Source organism: Vitis vinifera, chromosome 16, assembly GCF_030704535.1.
Source record: "Vitis vinifera cultivar Pinot Noir 40024 chromosome 16, ASM3070453v1".
Lineage (NCBI taxonomy): Eukaryota > Viridiplantae > Streptophyta > Magnoliopsida > Vitales > Vitaceae > Vitis > Vitis vinifera.
Window position 1 is genome coordinate 21505312 of NC_081820.1, and position 18910 is coordinate 21524221.

The following is an 18910-nucleotide window of genomic DNA, read 5'->3' on the forward strand; positions in this document are numbered from 1 at the left end:
TATGCATAGAAGGACTATTTGCAGATGTATAGCCTTGAAAATTAATATCAAATCTGTGATAGCACTTGTGAACCGTGTGACCATATTTTCCACACAATTGGCACTGTGGACAATCAGTAGAGATAACGTGGTTTCTTTGTCCTATGCCACCAGATGGATATCTTCTTGGTCTAGGGCCATTTTTAAAGAGAACATGAATCTGGTGTTGTGTCTTTTGTTGTTGTTATTTTTGTGTTGAGAGGTTTCAATATTTGCATTAACAATATCACTTTCAGTTACTGTATTTTGGAGACACAATCATTGTTTGTGTGAGTAAGAAGAATACTATGAACTGGGTGAAGAGAGAGATCATCTTCTCGTGTTGTTAAAGAAGCTACTATGAAGTTGTAATCAGCTCTAAGACCCGCAAAAAGTTGAAGAATTTGGTCCCTTTCAGACACTGATTCTCTAATTGCTGCTAGGTTATCAGAAATGTTCTTGATTCTGAGGATATATTCCATCATTGACAAAGACCCTTTTCTTATTGTTTGGAAGTCTAATCGGCGTTGCATTACTCGAGCCTTTGATGATGCTGAGAATATCTCCTCTAATGCATTCCATGCTGCATGAGAAGTCTGAAACCCAACAATTTGTCCCATAATTTCGGGAGTAAGAGTGGAGCAGATCCAACTCAAGACCATACGATCAAAATGTCTCTACAAAATGAATTCTGGGTTTAAGACACCAATGCTTGTTTCTTTTAGAGAACACACCTTCAAACCATCAATGTAGTCTTTAAAACCATTAGCAAATATTATGTTTTCCATTTGGGTTTTCCACAAAATGTAGTTATTTCTATCAAGTTTGATCGGGCGTGTATGATTAAGTACCTGTGTTTGTGGAAGAATTTCATTTGAGGAAGAAGACACAGGCGCCACTCTAGTTTGCAGATCAGAAGACTAAGTTGAATTTACCATTAGTGAGACAGATGATATTTTGAGATATGAGCGTATTGTGCAGCCTAAAGCTTATCTTTTCAAGAAAACTTCTTTCAAGAACTCGTTCTTCTCTGATACCATGATAGAAACTGAACTGAAAATTGTGTTTTTCATTTCATTACTTCGATGGGTTCTTGTTGGTTTTGCTTTCTCGAGGCCCGTCTTGTGTTTTTTCTCGGCAGAACTCCAAGATATTAAAAGTGGATGATTTGAAATTCCTTAAAGGTCTATTGTGGCCCAATGGTGATGTTTTGGTATTAGACTATGGGAGAAGAATCTGAGAGAATTCCATTGTAGTTTGCATTTACATCCACCTACCTAAGTAGATGAAGGTTGACCACTATTGTGCCTAACACCGCCTCGCAAGTGAAATGTGAGCTTGGACGGTCACAATGAATCACAATGAGGATATCAGCTACTTGATCCTATGTAAGCTCATAATGAATGTGAAGGGCATGTTGCATCACTTTCTCTCTTAGTCAATCTCAATATGTACAAGCATGGAAGATAGGATTGGTGGTCAACATGGGAGCATTAATATTGTCACAACCTTTGAAAGAAAAAGACCAAGTTTTTGCAATAGTGACTAGATCCAAGTTAGCTATGGCATTAACAAGACTGCAATATTCAGACTCCGTGCTAAAGCGAGAGACCACCCATTGTCTAGAACTCCATGAAATAAAATTGTCATTGAGAAAAAAAAAACCGATACCTTGATGTGGAACATCTATCATCTAGATCACTTGCCCAATTAGCATTTGAGAAATTAATCAAATTTATTCCAAGCATAAATGAGAGATGAGTGAACAAACTATGATGTATTATACCCTTAAGTTATAAAGAATGGACTTCACTACCTGCCAATGATATATTGTTGAAGCATGCATGAATTGACAAACCGTGTTACAACATATGAGATTTTAGGCGTGTGATTATTATGTAATAAAGCACCAACCATTTATCAATATAACACATTATAAAGGTTTGGCCCTTATGTAGTTTGAGCTTGATACTTGCATAACTTAGGCCAAATAAAGGTTTGGCCCTATCTATCTTTGTTCATCCTAACAGGTCTCAAATATTTTTCTTTTAATAACGATGTAATATGTGTTTAGACCTGTCAAGATAGAATTGTAAAAAGCATGACATAATGTAACAAATTTTAGTTTCATTAATAAACTTGTTTATTTATGATTCTTATTTCCCTTATTATCATATTTGCATTAATTATTTATACAAGTATTCACATCACTCACTTGGATTGCACATGACTTGGGTATATTAGAAGTTGCGTAAAATATCCAAGTCATGTGTTTCTTACAAGATGATAACTTGTTCACAATCAATTCTTGGATTTAAGTAATCCATCAGAAACTATAGTATTGTACTACCTCCTAATTAAAGGGACAACTACTTTTGGTTATTTTGACAATCATGATTCATGAAGTCACTATACCGAATGGACTCTCAACCATGAGAGGATATTGATCTTGTACTGAAATCAACAAAAGATTTTGAATTATGGGCAAGACCCTAAAGTGGTCGTATATTCCCTATGGATTGTGTCACTATTGATGGACATTGGTGACAACAAGTATTCTGATAAAGGCATCACAATATCTCATAAGATTGAGACAATATGTCCCCTTAGGTGATCGCAAGGATATGTGATCAAGAAAACTATGGTCATAGTAATTTCTTAAGTGAAATTTGACATATACTCTTTGTGAGTTAGAATATTTAGTTCATCATATAATAGGAAGACATGTAACTCAAGGATTGGAGAGATAATCTTGAGAGAATGATAGCACATGTCTCATTAAATTAGGAAAATCAATTCATGAGGAGTCTATTGTGGTGAATAAAAAGTCATAGACCTAAGCTTTGTCTTGTTGTAATATCATAAGATACTGGAGTATAGTTGACTCTCTTTAATGGAGTGTTGAGTAAACTTCAGAATTAGATTTTGAGGGAACCAATATTTTTGTGTGAATCCCAATGGTTCCTGATCAAGCTCTTGATTCATGGTGGCACATTTATTTGAGAGAATTATTAGTTTGTGGTTCATAAATATGCATAAGGGCATTTTGGTAAAACCATAAAGTTACACTAAATCTTATAAATGGTAATTTCATAATGGACTAATTAATTAATTAAAACTCAATAAGGTAAATTAATTAAATAGAACCCAAATGGGCTCGATTAAGTAACCCAAGCCCAAGTTGGACTCAAGTCCTAGGGAAGCCTATACAAATCCCCTTAGGGGTTTTAGGCTTCACTTTTGTATCCTTGTCTTCTAAAGTCTAGAAAACAAAACCCTAAAGAGTCCCTTTACAAAAGTCTACCTTTCCCTTTACTAGAGCTGCATGAAATGAGTGATCGGGCAAATGATCTTTGATTCTACAAGATCTACAACACCATCACAATTACTTCATCGAATTGAATTCAATCTAGGAACATTCAAATCACTAGTATATCACTCAAAATCTCTAGATCTATATTTTATTATGGTTTTGATTTCCATTTTTTTTCCTTCTAGTAGATCTAGAGAGTTCAAGAATAGATTGCATACACCTTACAAGATCCAAGGCGAAATAACAAAGTAATCCGAGTTTCCATACATGACTTCCATACTTTAATGCCAAGAAAATAAGATAAATCTCCAAGATCTTTCAAAACAAAGTCATTGTTGAGTGTCTGTACAAACTCTTAAATTTTTGCATTGTTGTTACATGTTAATAGAATATCCTCCACATAGACCTATGCATAAATTTGACAAACACTTTCATTAGAATAAATAAAAAGGGAGTTATCATCCTTCGATCCCTTAGGTCCCCAATCCAATAGAGAAATGCTTGATTCCATTACCTAAGCCTACAGAGCCTATTTAAGGCTATATATTTCTATTTGCAAACAATAAATAAAGTGTTTTTTATCAACACAAAGAAATCCTGAAATCTTAGTGGTTGTTCTATGAATACTTGCTTATGCAAGTCTCCATTAAGAAATGCATTCATCTAATTGCTTAATACACCAAGAATTTGTGATGCATATGGATAGAACTATTGGAATCATTACAAGTTTAACCCCAGGGCTAAAAGTTTCTAAGATGTCAAATCCCAATTTTTTAATATAGCATTTTCCAACTAAGCCTTATACTAGTTAATAGCTTATTGGGGTTTCTTTTAGTTTTAAATAACAACTTTTGCTCAACAACATTTTTACTAGGAGGAAGCAAAACAATTTCCAAGGTTTTGTTGATTGTCAAGGATCTAAAAGAACCTTTTTATAGTTAGTAAGTCTTGTTGTTTACACTACCTCCATGGCCCGTTTCCAATTGGGATCTAAAATAGCCTTTTTTTATAGTTAGTAGGTTCCAAGACACCTTATAGTACTGGATGTTTTTTCCCTATTCGGTTTAGCCTTTAGTGATCATCTTATGACTAGAAAAAGGTAGTGAGGTTTGGGTGAGTGAGGATAGCAATAACTGACTGAATATATATATATATATATATATAATTAAAGGAAGAGAAGGATAATAACTAGTCTCATTTGGCCAGCAAAAACAAAATGAAGAAAAATACAAATATAATAATTTCTTTCATTTCTGCTAGAAAAATGATGCTATGAAAAAAAAATATATCATTCATTCAGGGATTTGAGGGTTCTAATCCATATGTTAGAAATATAGAATAATTGTATTCTATTCTGTGATTTAAAGAGTATACATCAGTGCCTTTATATAGGAGGCATATGTGTGCAGTACAAAGGTGCAGTACAAAGGTGCGGTACAAGTGTGCGGTACAAGTACTGTGCGGTACAAGTGTGCGGTACAAGTACTATACAAGTAACCTAACTGGGCCTAAAGCCCATAACATAATATACTTTAACATTAACAGCCCCCCTCAACTTCAAGGTGGATGTGAGACCAACTTGAGGTTGTCAACTAAATCACGAGTGCGTCTCTTAGGAAGAGACTTGGTGAAGATATCTGCAAGTTGATCTTTGGAGGAGACGGAGAAAAGCTTAAGAGCACCATGGACAAGATGATAACGGATAAAATGACAATCAATCTCGATGTGTTTAGTCCGTTCATGAAAGACATCATTGTGAGCAATATGAATAGCACTCTGGTTGTCACAATAAAGAGGAGTAGCAGAGGAAGTGGATACAGCCAAATCCTTAAGAAGCCATCTTAGCCAAAGGAGCTCAGATGTGGTATCAGCAAGGGCACGATATTCTGCTTCAGTACTGGAGCGGGCCACAAAAGTTTGTTTCTTACTTCGCCAAGAAATCAAAGAAGAACCAAGGAGGAAGCAATAACCTGTAGTGGACCTACGATCAGTAGGATCTCCTGCCCAATCAGCATCTGAGAATGCACGGAGTACAAGAGGAGACTGAGCTGAGTAGAAAAGGCCATGAAAAAGGGTACCCTTCAGGTATCGAAGAATGCGCAGAACAGCAGCATAGTGAGTTGATCGTGGAGCAGACAAATACTAGCTCACCTGATGAACAGCATAGGAGATGTCTGGACGAGTAACTGTGAGGTAAACTAAGCTGCCAACCAATCGTCTGTAAAGAGAAGGATTAGACAATGGTTTCCCCCCCGAGGGTGTCAGATGCGCATTAAGTTCAACGGGAGTGTCAACAGTTTTGCTGTCAGTGAGTCCAGCTTGAGACAACAGGTCAGAAGCATACTTGGCTTGAGTAATATAAAGACCATCTGTGGAATGAGTAATTTCAAGACCCAAGAAATAGCTGAGATGTCCAAGATCTTTCATCTCAAACTACTGATTGAGAAAATCCTTGAGTTCTTGAATGCCACTAAGGTCATCACCAGTTATGATCATATCATCCACATAGAGAAGAAGCAAAATAGTGCCTTTATCAGTACGACGAAGAAATAAGGCAGAATCATATGGACTGGCGGTGTAACCCAAGCGAAAAATAGTGGAGCTGAACTTGGCAAACCAAGCACGTGGGGCTTGTTTGAGACCATAAAGTGCACGTCGAAGATGACAAACCTTGTTTGATTCAACAGAGAGACCAGGAGGAGGTTGCATATAGACTTCTTCACTCAGATCCCCATTAAGGAAGGCATTTTTAACATCCATCTGAAAAAGATTCCATTTACGAGCAGCAGCAACAGCTAAGAGAGCACGAACAGATGAGATACGAGCAACTGGAGCAAACGTCTCTTCATAATCAATCCCATACTCTTGTGTAAAACCTTTGGCAACAAGACGAGCCTTATAGCGCTCAACGGATCCATCAGTAACATTAACACCATACAACTCACTTTTATGTGACGAATTTCAAAATTTTGAAGAAATTTTTATTAATTATAAAATGATTAGGGTCCACAAAATGAAAATAAAAAAAAATTGAAAAAAAAAACTTAAATCTTCCATCATGTGTATTTCATCTTGCAAATAATTCCAACAGGAAGTAGCATTGACATTTGGTTGGTTGGGGTAGCCATTGGTTGGTGAGGACTATGGACTGTTGACTAAGGATGGCAATGGGGCAGGTTTTTTCGGGTACCCGCCCCACCCCTAATGGGACGGGTTTGGGAATTGTTTAAAAAACCCGGGATGGGTTCGGGTATTGCCCACCCCGCCCCAATTATTGGGTATTCCTTGATTCCTCATCCAAATTTTGCATATGTCACACTTTTTCCCTTTAATGTTTCTTTTATTCACTCTTCCACCGTTCTAGGTATGGTAGCTTCTTGTAGCCGGAAACCAAAGAGCACTAGCTCTTCTCCACTTATCGGCTTCCCTCGCCTCAGATTCTTCCGTTACGACCGATTAAGATAATCTGTTCATTGAAATTTCCTTCCCGCCCTTTTAGAATTCTACTATTATCATCATGTCTACTTCCAAGACTCACCGGAGAGGACACGAAGAGAAGAATCGGAAAGGAAAACTGACCCAGAGATCGTCGTCGTTCCACTCCAGTATTCCGATGACTATGGCCCCGCAAGCGGAGCTTTGTCTTCCGAAGACCTTGTCAGACCTACTCTCAGGTAGGAGTGTCTCTGAACTGTCGTCGGGTGGAGGGCCACGGTTGACCAAGTTGCTGCTCAATGTCACCGTTCAGAGGAGTTTAAGGCCAGTCTAGGTTGTGATGTACGCGAAGGAGGAGCGGCGGTTGGCATTACCGACCACGGATCCCGCCGGTTTCGATCTTCATTATTCACAATTCAGTTTAGAAAGTAAGCCCTCTCTCGCCGGTTTCTATTATGAACTCAAAAAAAATAAAAAGTTAAACAGGGCGAGTATGGGAATTTATCATACCCGCCCCGTCCCGTTTAATTTTTTAAATGGGACGGGGATGAGATTTGTTTTGAATAAAAGGGCGGAGTTGGGATGGGGGCGACCCATCCCAAACCCGCCCTGTTGTCATTCCTACTGTTGACAGCCTCTAACTTGACTTTGAAAGAGCTTCCTTAATTAAATAATTAATTAATTTCTTAAAACTCTTTCTATAATCTATGTAAACATATTTTATGTAGGTTATGTGTGGTTTGTGAAAAAATTGAGGTAAAATGTTAAACAAAATAAAATAAAGAGGAAAAGTATAAGAAAAAAATGAAAGAAAATAAAAAATAAGGTTAAAATCAATAAATTATTTTTATATGCTACTTTAAATTTATTTTAATTCTTCTATATAAAGATAAAATAATTTTAAAACATGTAACTTTTCATTCATTTAATTATATTTGATTTACTTCATATTTTACACAGTAAAACCAAATATGAAAAAAAAATATTTTTATTAATAGTTTTTTCTTTTCCTAATACTTTCTAAAAATCCAAACAACAAAAAAAAAAAAAAAAAAAAAAAAAAAAAAAAAAACCTCTAAATTTTAAATCATTAATTTCTAATAAAAAAAAACATAAATTAGTGTATTAGAAATTATATCCCTCTCCTATCCTATTGCATCTTGGTAAAAATATTCCAATTTTGCTATTTTAGCATGCATATTTTGCTTCACTTCCTATGGATAAAGTATGAACAACTTATTGTAACTTCTCCAAAAAAAAATTAATATATTACTTCCTATGAACAAAGTATGAAATTGATATCATATTTCATCTTTTTAACTTCAAAAACATAAAACAAATAAAAATGGAATATAAAACATACATTGTAGCTGATCTTTTCAAAACTGTTTCCAACGATATATTATGATAATATATGTTGGGGTTCTAGAAAAATGTTTTGGTGATATATTTTGCTATTCTAGAAACATGCGGAGTGAAATCATCCATGCAAAGAGAATGAACTTTGTAATTGAGCCACCGCTCTTCAGCACGAGTGTGTTTCTGTTGTACAATTAAGAGAGTAAAATAAGGTTAAATCCATTCTATGTAAACTCAAATTGGATTGACCTCTAGCAGAAGTTTTAATGTAAATATATCAACAGAAGAAAATAAAATGAAGTGATCCACATACAAAGTTATATAATGTTTTATAATGGTGATTGGATTAACATGCACACCTTCATGGATGGGAAATAATATTTCATTATATGATAGAAAATATTATAGAGGATAAAAATATATACAATTATTGTGTTATAAAATATTTTATATTTTTTTTTCCTTGTATCCTCACCTTGAACCATGAACCGTTTTGTTCCATCAAGTGTCTTTCACTCTTCCTCACATTTATACCTTGAACTACAAGAAGTTTTGCTCTACTAGGTATCTCTCACTCTTTCTTATATTTTTATCCATCACACATAGTCTTCACAAGCTCATATTTTTTTCATAATATTTTCCCCTCATGATCTAGAATATTTATTAAGATATAGGAACTAGCATTCTTTATTCTATGAGGCATTTAAATACCATCACACATGAATTTAGAAAATATTTTTTATAAAAAGAAATATATTCCAATTAGGAATTTGAGATACTTCCCAACATTTACAAGCTTTCAAATACCAACAAATGAGAAACCAACTCAATACCCGCTAAAGCTATCAAATAATCCATTATTTCTTTTATTTACTTTTAAATAAGATTCATATGAACACAACATTAATACAATGTTTGAGGAATCCTTAAGATAATGAAACATTGAGAACTTCAAACTCATCCTTTTAGTTTGAGCTCATCACAAAGAAAGTCTAACAATGACTTGAAGTAATAAAATACTATAAGAGTATTATCAATTTCGGAGATAAATACCTTTATTAACTCCTATTTGATACAATACAACATTAAAGGGAGAATGACCATTCTTCTTTACCTCACTTAATTTGTAACCGTAGGAATGCTATGTAGCACAACAGTTTCGATGGTCAAGCCTGGCCCAAAACCAAATAGTACTCCCCAATCCAATCCTTCACCAGTGGTGGCTTTTTCCCCCTTTAGGGATTTCTTTCTCATCTCATCCAAAATAAACAACACACATGCACTTGACATGTTACCGTACTCACTTAACACATGCCTAGTTGCTTCGAGTTTCTTTTTCTCTAAATTGAGTTTTGCTTCAACTGCATCGAGAATTGCAGGGCCACCTGGGTGAGCAATCCAAAATAACGAGTTCCAATCGCTAATACCAAGTGGGTCAAAAGCCTGGGTCAAGCATTTCTCTATGTTCTCAGAAATCAAAGTAGGCACATTGGGCCACAAATGAAAGGTGAGCCCCACCTCACGTAAGTTTCCGGCAATGGCTCCTGCTGAATTAGGAATAAATGTTTGGGCTGCTGAAACAAGTTGGAAGAGTGGTCGTTCAATCGAGACATCTGGATCTGATCCAACAATCACAGCTGAAGACCCATCACCAAAAAGGGCTTGGCCAACTAAAGAGTCCAAAGCATCTTCGGAAGGGCCACGGAATGTAACAACAGTGATCTCAGAGCACACCACAAGAACTCGTGCTCCTGCATTATTTTCTGCAAGATCCTTAGCAGTTCGAAGGACAGTTCCACCTGCATAGCACCCTTGATGGTACAACATCACCCTTCTAACCGATGTTTCAAGACCTAAGAGATTAGCGAGTTTGTAATCCGCACCGGGCATTTCTACACCGGAGGTTGTACAAAATACAAGATGGGTGATCTTAGACTTTGGTTGGCCCCACTCTTTAAGAGCCTTCAATGCTGCTTCCCTACCAAGTCTAGGTACCTCAGCAGTGATAATCTCTTGGCGTATGTTAAGAGATGGAGCCATATAAGCACCAATGTTTGGGTGCTCCTCAAGCATTTCTTCGGTCAAGTGAATGTAACGCTTCTTGATCATTGATTTGTCACCTGTAAATGAAGTAACATGAACACATTAGTTTTACCAATCGAAAAGTCATATAGTATATTGTTCAAGATGATCAACATGCATTTAACATTGAAGAAAGTATAAAAGGGTATTCTTAATTATAGCTAGCAATGCTATATGATTCAAAAAAACAGCTCTTCAAGCCATTACAGTCGGATGAAAGGAATATTGGTGACTAAAGTAAAATGATTTTCAAGTTTCCTCAAGTAATTTATCTAAAAGCTTTACTCCAGAAAGGTTGGAACATTCATTCGCTTGGAGGTGAGCCTCACCTAATAGCACACACTCGCATATGTATAGAAGTGTTATGCATGTAAGAAATTGATGCATGAATGTACTTACATATGCGATTGAACTTCTTCTTCAACTCAGTCATGTGCTCGCTCTTAGTGACCCTGAAATAGTAATCAGCATAATCAGACTGGTAGACACAGTGGTCGGGGGTAGCTGTGCCAATGGCTAGGATGGTGGCCGGACCCTTGGCACGTTGAGCGTTTCTAAATTCCTCGATTGAAGCCATGGATGCCAGATACGTACTGAAATTGAAGCTTAAGATTAAGTTGAGGAAGGAAAGAGAACTCAAGTGCTTGGAGTTGGCTTGAGAAAGCTGGGTGTGAGTGTCAGGCTTTTATAACCTCTGCCTCACCAACTCGCATCCATTGGCAGTTAATAAACAATGTTAGATATTTGAATTTGGGTTTTGAATGATCAGACGGCGTCAAAGTTTGTGTGCTTGAGTTTATTTTGGATTTTCAGACATGTATGTGTATGTGTTTATGTATTCGCGCGTGTTGTTTCTTCGTTCTTCACTGTTCTTCACCTACCCATATACGATGAATGGGTCCATAGGAAGGAGAGAGCACTCAATCTGGTTACGGCCGAAGAGAAGCATTTTTTTATGTAGAGAGATAAAGACTTTTCCAACCTCTTACTGGAAATTAATACTTTGTTCATTTGACTTTTCCACTGGTGGGAAGCTGCCACCAACTTTCTTGATGAAAAGGTCATTCAAAGTTGGATTTCTAAATTTGAAGTAATAAATAATAGTCTCAACAACCCAATACATAATACACTCTTTCTTCTCCAGAATAACATCACATGTTGTTATTTAAGAAATATCTCATTTTTATTTAACCTATTTCGTGATTTATAAGTTGCTGGGCATTCGTTTGATTTTTTAAATTCATTTCGGTTTTTATTTAACCTATTTTGAATTTTTAAACTCATTTTTAAATTCATTTTTATTTAACCTATTTCGATTTTTATTTATTTTTTAAATAAAAAATAAGAAAGACAAGTAGATTAAAAATACAAGTCTCCATCAAATATCCACGAAATAACTTGGAAAATAAATACATAAATTTGATTCGAAAATATATCCATGGCAAACTTTTGGTTGTCAAGTCAAAATTTGATATAGATTTAAATTTGTACTCATAAGAAAGTCGCAAATCAAATATGTGCCTCTCAAGGGAGAATTGTGTTTTGGCCCAATTGGGCCCAAAAATTAATATCCGGTCCATATATCTTACATAATTAAGCCCAACACTCAAAACAAGTCTGAAAATTGAGAAGAAGGATATTATTCTTCATTAATCCCTAAAATACCCTTAACCCTTATCTAGGCACATAGTAAGTGTGAATTTCAATTTTTTTTTTTTCCCTTTTTCTATTCCCTATTAAGTATTACTCATTTCTAACTTTTTCTTTTTCTTTTTCTTCCAATCTCTATTTTTATTTTATGTCAAATAAAAAGCAATAATGTTTTTCTTTTTCTTTTTTTTTCTTTTTTAAAGATATTGAATTTTTTTACTCTTATTATAAGTAAGGATAAAAATTTTGGGATTTTTCATCCAAATATTTTTTATCTTTTTGTATTTATCTTTTAGTTTAATTTTCATTTTTATTTTAAATTTATATTGCCCTTTCATTTGTACTTTTCTCTTATTTTTAATTATTTTTTATATTTTCTACATTAACCATATTTTAAAAAAAATTTAAATTGAGACTATCACTTCACTCTTATTATATATATATATATTAACTTTTTAATTTTTAATCTTTTTATTTTAAAAAATTTTTAAAGATAAATTTATTGAAAAAAAAATAAGAAGTTCTAATATTATATTAATAATTTTTCTTATCTAGATAGACTAATGTAAAGTATTTTGACTCATAATAAGAAAATTGTCAATACAATTTTTTAGTGAAACTTTAGAAATTAAATTTCAAATAAAATATATTATATAAAATTTTATCTAAAAATTATTGAAAGTGGTATTTAATTTTTTTATTGACTTTCAAACTTATCTAATTTTTTACTTGAAAGGTAATAAAACATGTTTACAAAAAAAAATTAGTTTTTCACTTTTTAAATAAATAAGTATAAATATATTAAAAGAATTAAAGATAATTTTAGTAAAAAATTTGATAAATATGATTATAATTTTAAATATACATTCATTTGGATAAAATTTCACCCAAATATATATATATATATATATATATATATATATATAGTGGAAAGAAAGAACATTGCTAAAACTACCAAAACAAAATATGCAATTACAAAATTTTGATGATGAAATTTAAAAATAAAATTCAAAACAATTCTTTAGTGAGAGAATTTGAGTGCGGAAAAATCCTTGAGTGGAAAAAAATGGAAAAGTTTTTCAAAATCACTTGAAATCCTTAACAAAAAGTAGTCTTGTACACCCTTATACAATTAGTAAATTTGTCTTGTACAGTTAGTGTAATACCCTTGTACAATAACTCAAATTTTATACATCATCTCATGAATATCTGACAATAAGTCGGTTAACCATGTTTGCATTGGTTTTGTTTTAAAAAAGAAGAAAAATTGTTGTATAATTTTGTTTTACAATCATCATAAGTAAGGTACTTATTCAAATGACCATATACAAGTTAGATAAAGTGCATGAGATGAATGTATGCTTAACCAATGTGTGTAAAGAATGTCATCTATCCTCAATTAGGGGAAATAAACAAACAAGTTTTTCAAAATCGCTTAAAATCCTTCACAAATAATAGTCTTGTACACTCTTGTACAGTAGTATATTTATTATGTACATTTAGTGTAAATACCTTGTACAGTGACTCAAAATTCATATACCCCCTACTCAATGTGTAACCATAGATAGATTAACCATGTTTTCATTGGTTTTGTTCAAAAAATAGTGGAAGATGGAAAAACAAAATTTTCTCTCAAACATCATTAATGGGATAAGTATTCGAATTGTCGTATGCGAGTTAAATAAAGTGCATAAGATGAGTGTGTGATAGAGGAATGTGTACCTTGAGAGTGTGCAATCCTTATATGACAAGACAAAAAAAAAGTTGTCCAAAATTGATTGAAATCTTTCACAAAGGATAGCCTTGTATACCCCTTGTATAATTAGAATATTTGTCTTGTACAGTTAGAATATTTATCTTGTCCAATTGAACATTGACCTTGTATAGTTAGTATAACACCCTTGTACAATGGTGCAAATTTTATCAATATGCATACATTATGTGCCACATATGATGTGTGAACCATGTTTCCAATGGTTTAATTTAAAAAAATGATATAAAACGTAAAAACAAAATTTTTCCCTAAACATAATTATTAAGGTAAGTATTTGACTTATTATGTGCGAGTTAAATAAAGTACATGAAATAAAAGAATTTGTGGTAGGAGAGCGTATAATCCTTAGATGACAAGAAAAAAAAAAAAAGTTGTTCAAAATGTACAGTCTTGTACACCCCTTATATAATTAGTGTAATAACCTTGTATAATGGTATAAATTTCATATATATGCATAAATTATATTCACATGAGTATGTAAACTATGTTCCCAATAGTTTGACATTTAAAATAGTTAAAACAAATAAAATGTCATTTTATTTTATTTTCAATGCAAAATATAATTAAAAATAAAACAAAGAAATTACTTAAAAACTATTATTTAAGCCAAATTTATTTATTTATTTCCTTTTATTTTTGGAAATAAAGAAAAAAGAATAAAAAAATTATTTAACCATAAGAAATATGAATATAAGATCAGTTAGAAAATACCAAATTTATTTATTTATTTCATTTTATTTTTGGAATTAAAAAAATAATAAAAAATTTATTTAACCATAAAAAATTTTAATATAAGATATGTTAAAAAATAGAAATAACCCCAAATTTATTTATTTATTTATTTCATTTTATTTATTTAAATTAGAAAGTAATTTATTTTAATATATCAAAATGTGCACAATTAATCTATTACTTTGTTAATTATGGATATATTAAAATTTTCTATTAGATAAAAAATAAATAAAGAAAATAAAATTAAAAAGAGTAATAAATATATATAATTTAGTTATTTAATTATTTTTCATGTAAAAGATAGTCACACAAAAAACACATAATTGATCAATTCCTTTGTTTAATTGTAAACATACTATATTTTTTTATTTTTTTATTAAAATGACTAATGGAAAAAAAATGGATAATCAATTAATAAAATTTAATTCTTTTTATTATTTTCATATAAAAAATAGTACTAAACAAGGTTTTCAATTTTTATTTTTAAAAATATTTTTCATTTGTTAATTAAATATTTTTTCAAAAAGAAAATATAAAAAATATAAATCATATTACCATTTTTTTAGAAAGTATTTTTTAAAATAGTTTTTGAACATAATTTTTTTTATTTATAATTTAAAATAGAAAATAATGTTGATTTTCAATTATTTATAAAAAAATTAAAAACAATGAAAATTTTAAATTGTTAAAATAGAATTATTATGGTTGCGTGAATAGTGGTATGAAAATTGTTAAAATCTAAATTTTAAAAAAGCTTATGTGAAAGGTCATTAGGTATTTTAGTCCATCACTATTTTATATCCTTAAAAGGTAATATATAGATATTTGAAGGGTATATTGGTTTCTTAATATCTTATATCATTTCCATTAATTATGTAAGTTATATGGACCAAATGTTAATTTTTGAGCCCAGTTGGGCTCAAAACACAATTGTCCCAAAAAAATAATAATAAAGGTCACATGTGGTTCAATAAACAACAGAATTGTTAAGGAGAAGTCTCTACAAAATATTTAAATGTCGCGTGCATCACTTCCTAATATTTTAAATGCTAATTAGACGGGTTTTTTTTTTTAAAGTTTTTCTCCCACTTTTACTCATCACTTTAGCATATCAAGTTATGCCTTATATCAACTAATGGGATGGTAAATATGTTGGTGAGCCATCGTCTTCAACCATGAAGCCTGTACTTCATAAACTTGAGCAGAAATTGATGCTTGTATCAGATACCATAATGAAAGGTTCATACACAGGTTATTATTGATAGAATGAGGGCTACTTTGATGGGTTCTTGTTAGTTTTGCTTTCTCGAGGCCCATCTTGTCTTTTTTGTCGGCAGAACTCCCAAATATTAAAAGTGGATGATTTCAAATCACTTAAAGATCTATTATGACCCAATGATGATGGTTTGGCAGCAGATTGTGGGAGAAGAATTTGAGAGAATTCTACTATACTTTGCATTTACATCATATTCTGTCTAACACCCCTCGCAAGTGAAATAAGACTCCAATGTGAAGTTGGACAGTCAACAATGAAATCACAATGAGGATATACCTTTTGCAAGTATATCAACTACTTGATCCTATGTAAGCTCATAATGAATATGAAGGGCATGTTGCATCATTTCCTCTCTTAGTCAATCTCAATATGCTTTGTACAAGTATGGAAGATAGGATTGGTGGCCAGCATGGCAGCACTAATATTGTCACACCAAATAAGATGAGCCTTTGGAAGAAAAAGACCAAGTTTTTGCAAATGATAAACAAGGTGGTTTCTATCCTGCACAAAGAAATCCTGAAATCCTAGTGGTTGCTTTATGAATACCTGCTTATGTAAGTCTCCATTAAGAAATGCATAGATCTAATTGTTTAATACACCAAGAATTTGTGATGGATATGGATAGAATTATTGGAATCATTATAGGTTTAACCTCAGGGCTAAAAGTTTCTAAGAAGTCAAATCCTAATTGTTGAATATAGCCTTTTCCAATTAAGCAAGCCTTATACTTGTTAATCGCTTATTGGGATTTCTTTTTAAAGTTAGTAGGTCTTGTTGTTTACACTACCTCCATGGCTCGTTTCCAATTGGGATCTAAAAGAGCCTTTTTTATAGTTAGTATGTCACGCCCCAAAACCCACTTCAAGGGCATGACGGTCATTTCACACCTCAAGCCCAAAGGCTTAAAGTGGAAATAACACAAACATTCGTATTGCAACTGGAAAGAAATTTACCAATTACCAAATTCCTATTCAGAGTAGTAGGACAAAATTCTAAAGTCTCAGAGCATCAACTTTTTTAAAAAAAAACTAATACATCAACTAGAGTGTTATTGTCCAAATAACTCCAAATTCAAATAATTTAAACGAAAAATAAATTTTAACATCTAAACAATGTCCAAAATAAAGTTTGAACCAAAATCCTAACAAAGAAAAATTTCCCCAGCCTAGCCATCACTCCTCGCCCGAACTGAGAGTACTTGAAAAATTATCAACGAAAGGGGCATGAGCTTAAAGCTCAATAAGGAACATCAATGCAGCTTCATGGATCAAACATTTGTAATCATGTTTGCAAATAGGAAATATAACATATACTTATTTTCATAAAAAAAAAACTTTTGAGTTCAAAATACTAATATATTCAAACTTTTCAACAAACTTTCTCATATCCATTTCAAAACAATTTCTCATCAAAACCAAATCAAATGCATTCAAAATATCTTACTCTGGTTATCAAATAACAAATGGTGCCTAATTAGGTGGGACTTCACAAATGAGTGACTAGTTTCAAATTTGTTCCATTTAAGGTGAACAAAACCAAAAGTCAACAATTATAACCCGTTGACTAGGGGTCATAAGGTCAACTATTAGAACTCGTTGACTAGGGCCATATAATATCAACTATTATAACCCGTTGATTAGAGTCATAGAAATGTCAACAATTATAACCCGTTGACCCTACCATAGGAACTAGAGTCAAACACTTCATTTCATTAATTCAAACTTGCAAAACAAAATATCATATCTCCAAAAAATTTCACTTTTCATAAATAAACAAAAAAGATTCTCAAATATACTTTCCATACAAAACATATATTTGATCCATGCAAAAAGATAAAAATAATATTTTTACACTTTTCAAAATACAATATAAAAAGGAAATTATTTTCTTCTGTAAAAATTTGCATTAATTTCCCTTACCTTGAAGAAGCACTCAAAATCTTGAAGTATTTAACTCTGAAAATTTTCTTCTCACCTAACATAATATCATACACAATATTAATTATTGATTATTTATCTAAATATATATATATATATATATATATATATATATATATATATTTGACAATCTTAAAAATATTTTATTTAGTATTAGGGATCCTAATTAATTTCTCATTTTAAAATTATTACCATCCAATATTATTTTCAACTTCCTAAACAATAATAAATTAATTTAGTGAGTTTCCAAATTATTGTAAAATTCATTTTCTTTCCTAATCTTACCCTCACTATTTATTTATTTATATACTTAAATTAAATTAAAACCTATATAGGAAACTATTATTATTATTAATATTTCCTTTGTTAGCTTAAAACTAAATATTATAATTTTTATTAATTTTCAAATTACATAACCAATCCATTACCCTCATATCTTCATTACACGCACAAAGTCCTAAGAATAAAACAGTAAGTCTCATGTTTCTTCTCATTATTTATTATTATAATAATATATTTACATATAAAATCTTTTTCAATGCCTAAGTCAACACCTTGGCAACACATGTGTACTCCAATTATTATTATTATTATTATTATTTTTCAAATCTAAAGTCTACACAAATGATTTGTTTATTTATTTTCTAAATCTAAAATTTCTTTTCTTCCATTGATTTTGTTTTCTATTTAATTGAAGTTTTCTAAATTTTCCTATTTTCATTACAAATTAATCCACATTCATAAATTTTCAATTTTTTGATCTAAAAATTAATTTAACAAACCCTAATCTAGATTGAAATCTTTCAAAGAATATCTAAAGTTTTTAAAACTAATTAGCGAAAATAAAATATTAATTTAAGGATTAAAATCTTACCTGAAAAATTGATCTTCAAACTCTAAACCTCCAAATCTTCAACCCTATACTCTCTGATCTCGGTGTAAAATGATTTTTTGAATAGAGAAGATAGGAAAAACCTAATATATACAGGGATTTTAAATATAAAAAGATATTTTTACTTTTATTAAATTACTTTAACTAATTATTAATTTTTAAATTACAATTTTACCCCTAAATTGGGTTTGGGGCATTCACAATAGGTTCCAAGACACCTTATAGTATTGGATGCTTTTTCCCTATTCGGTTTAGTCTTTAGTGATCATCTTATGATTAGAAGATGGTAGTGAGGTTTGGGTGAGTGAGGGTAGCAAGAACTGATTGAAAATATATATATATATATATATATATATATATATATATATATATATATATAATATTAAGGGAAGGGAAGGATAATAATTAGTCTCATTTAACCAGCAAGAATTGAATGAAAGAA

General features: G+C 31.7%; 1 protein-coding gene across 1 annotated transcript; it reads right to left on the reverse strand.

The window, feature by feature from the left end:
* Nucleotides 1-9241: 9241 nt before the first annotated feature.
* Nucleotides 9242-10784, reverse strand: VINST1 (stilbene synthase). The gene is given in 2 exon segments (NM_001281010.1): nt 9242-10245; nt 10607-10784. Coding segments are annotated over 2 exon segments (1179 nt in total). The 3' UTR covers nt 9242-9244.
* Between the last annotated feature and the right edge of the window lie 8126 nt (nt 10785-18910).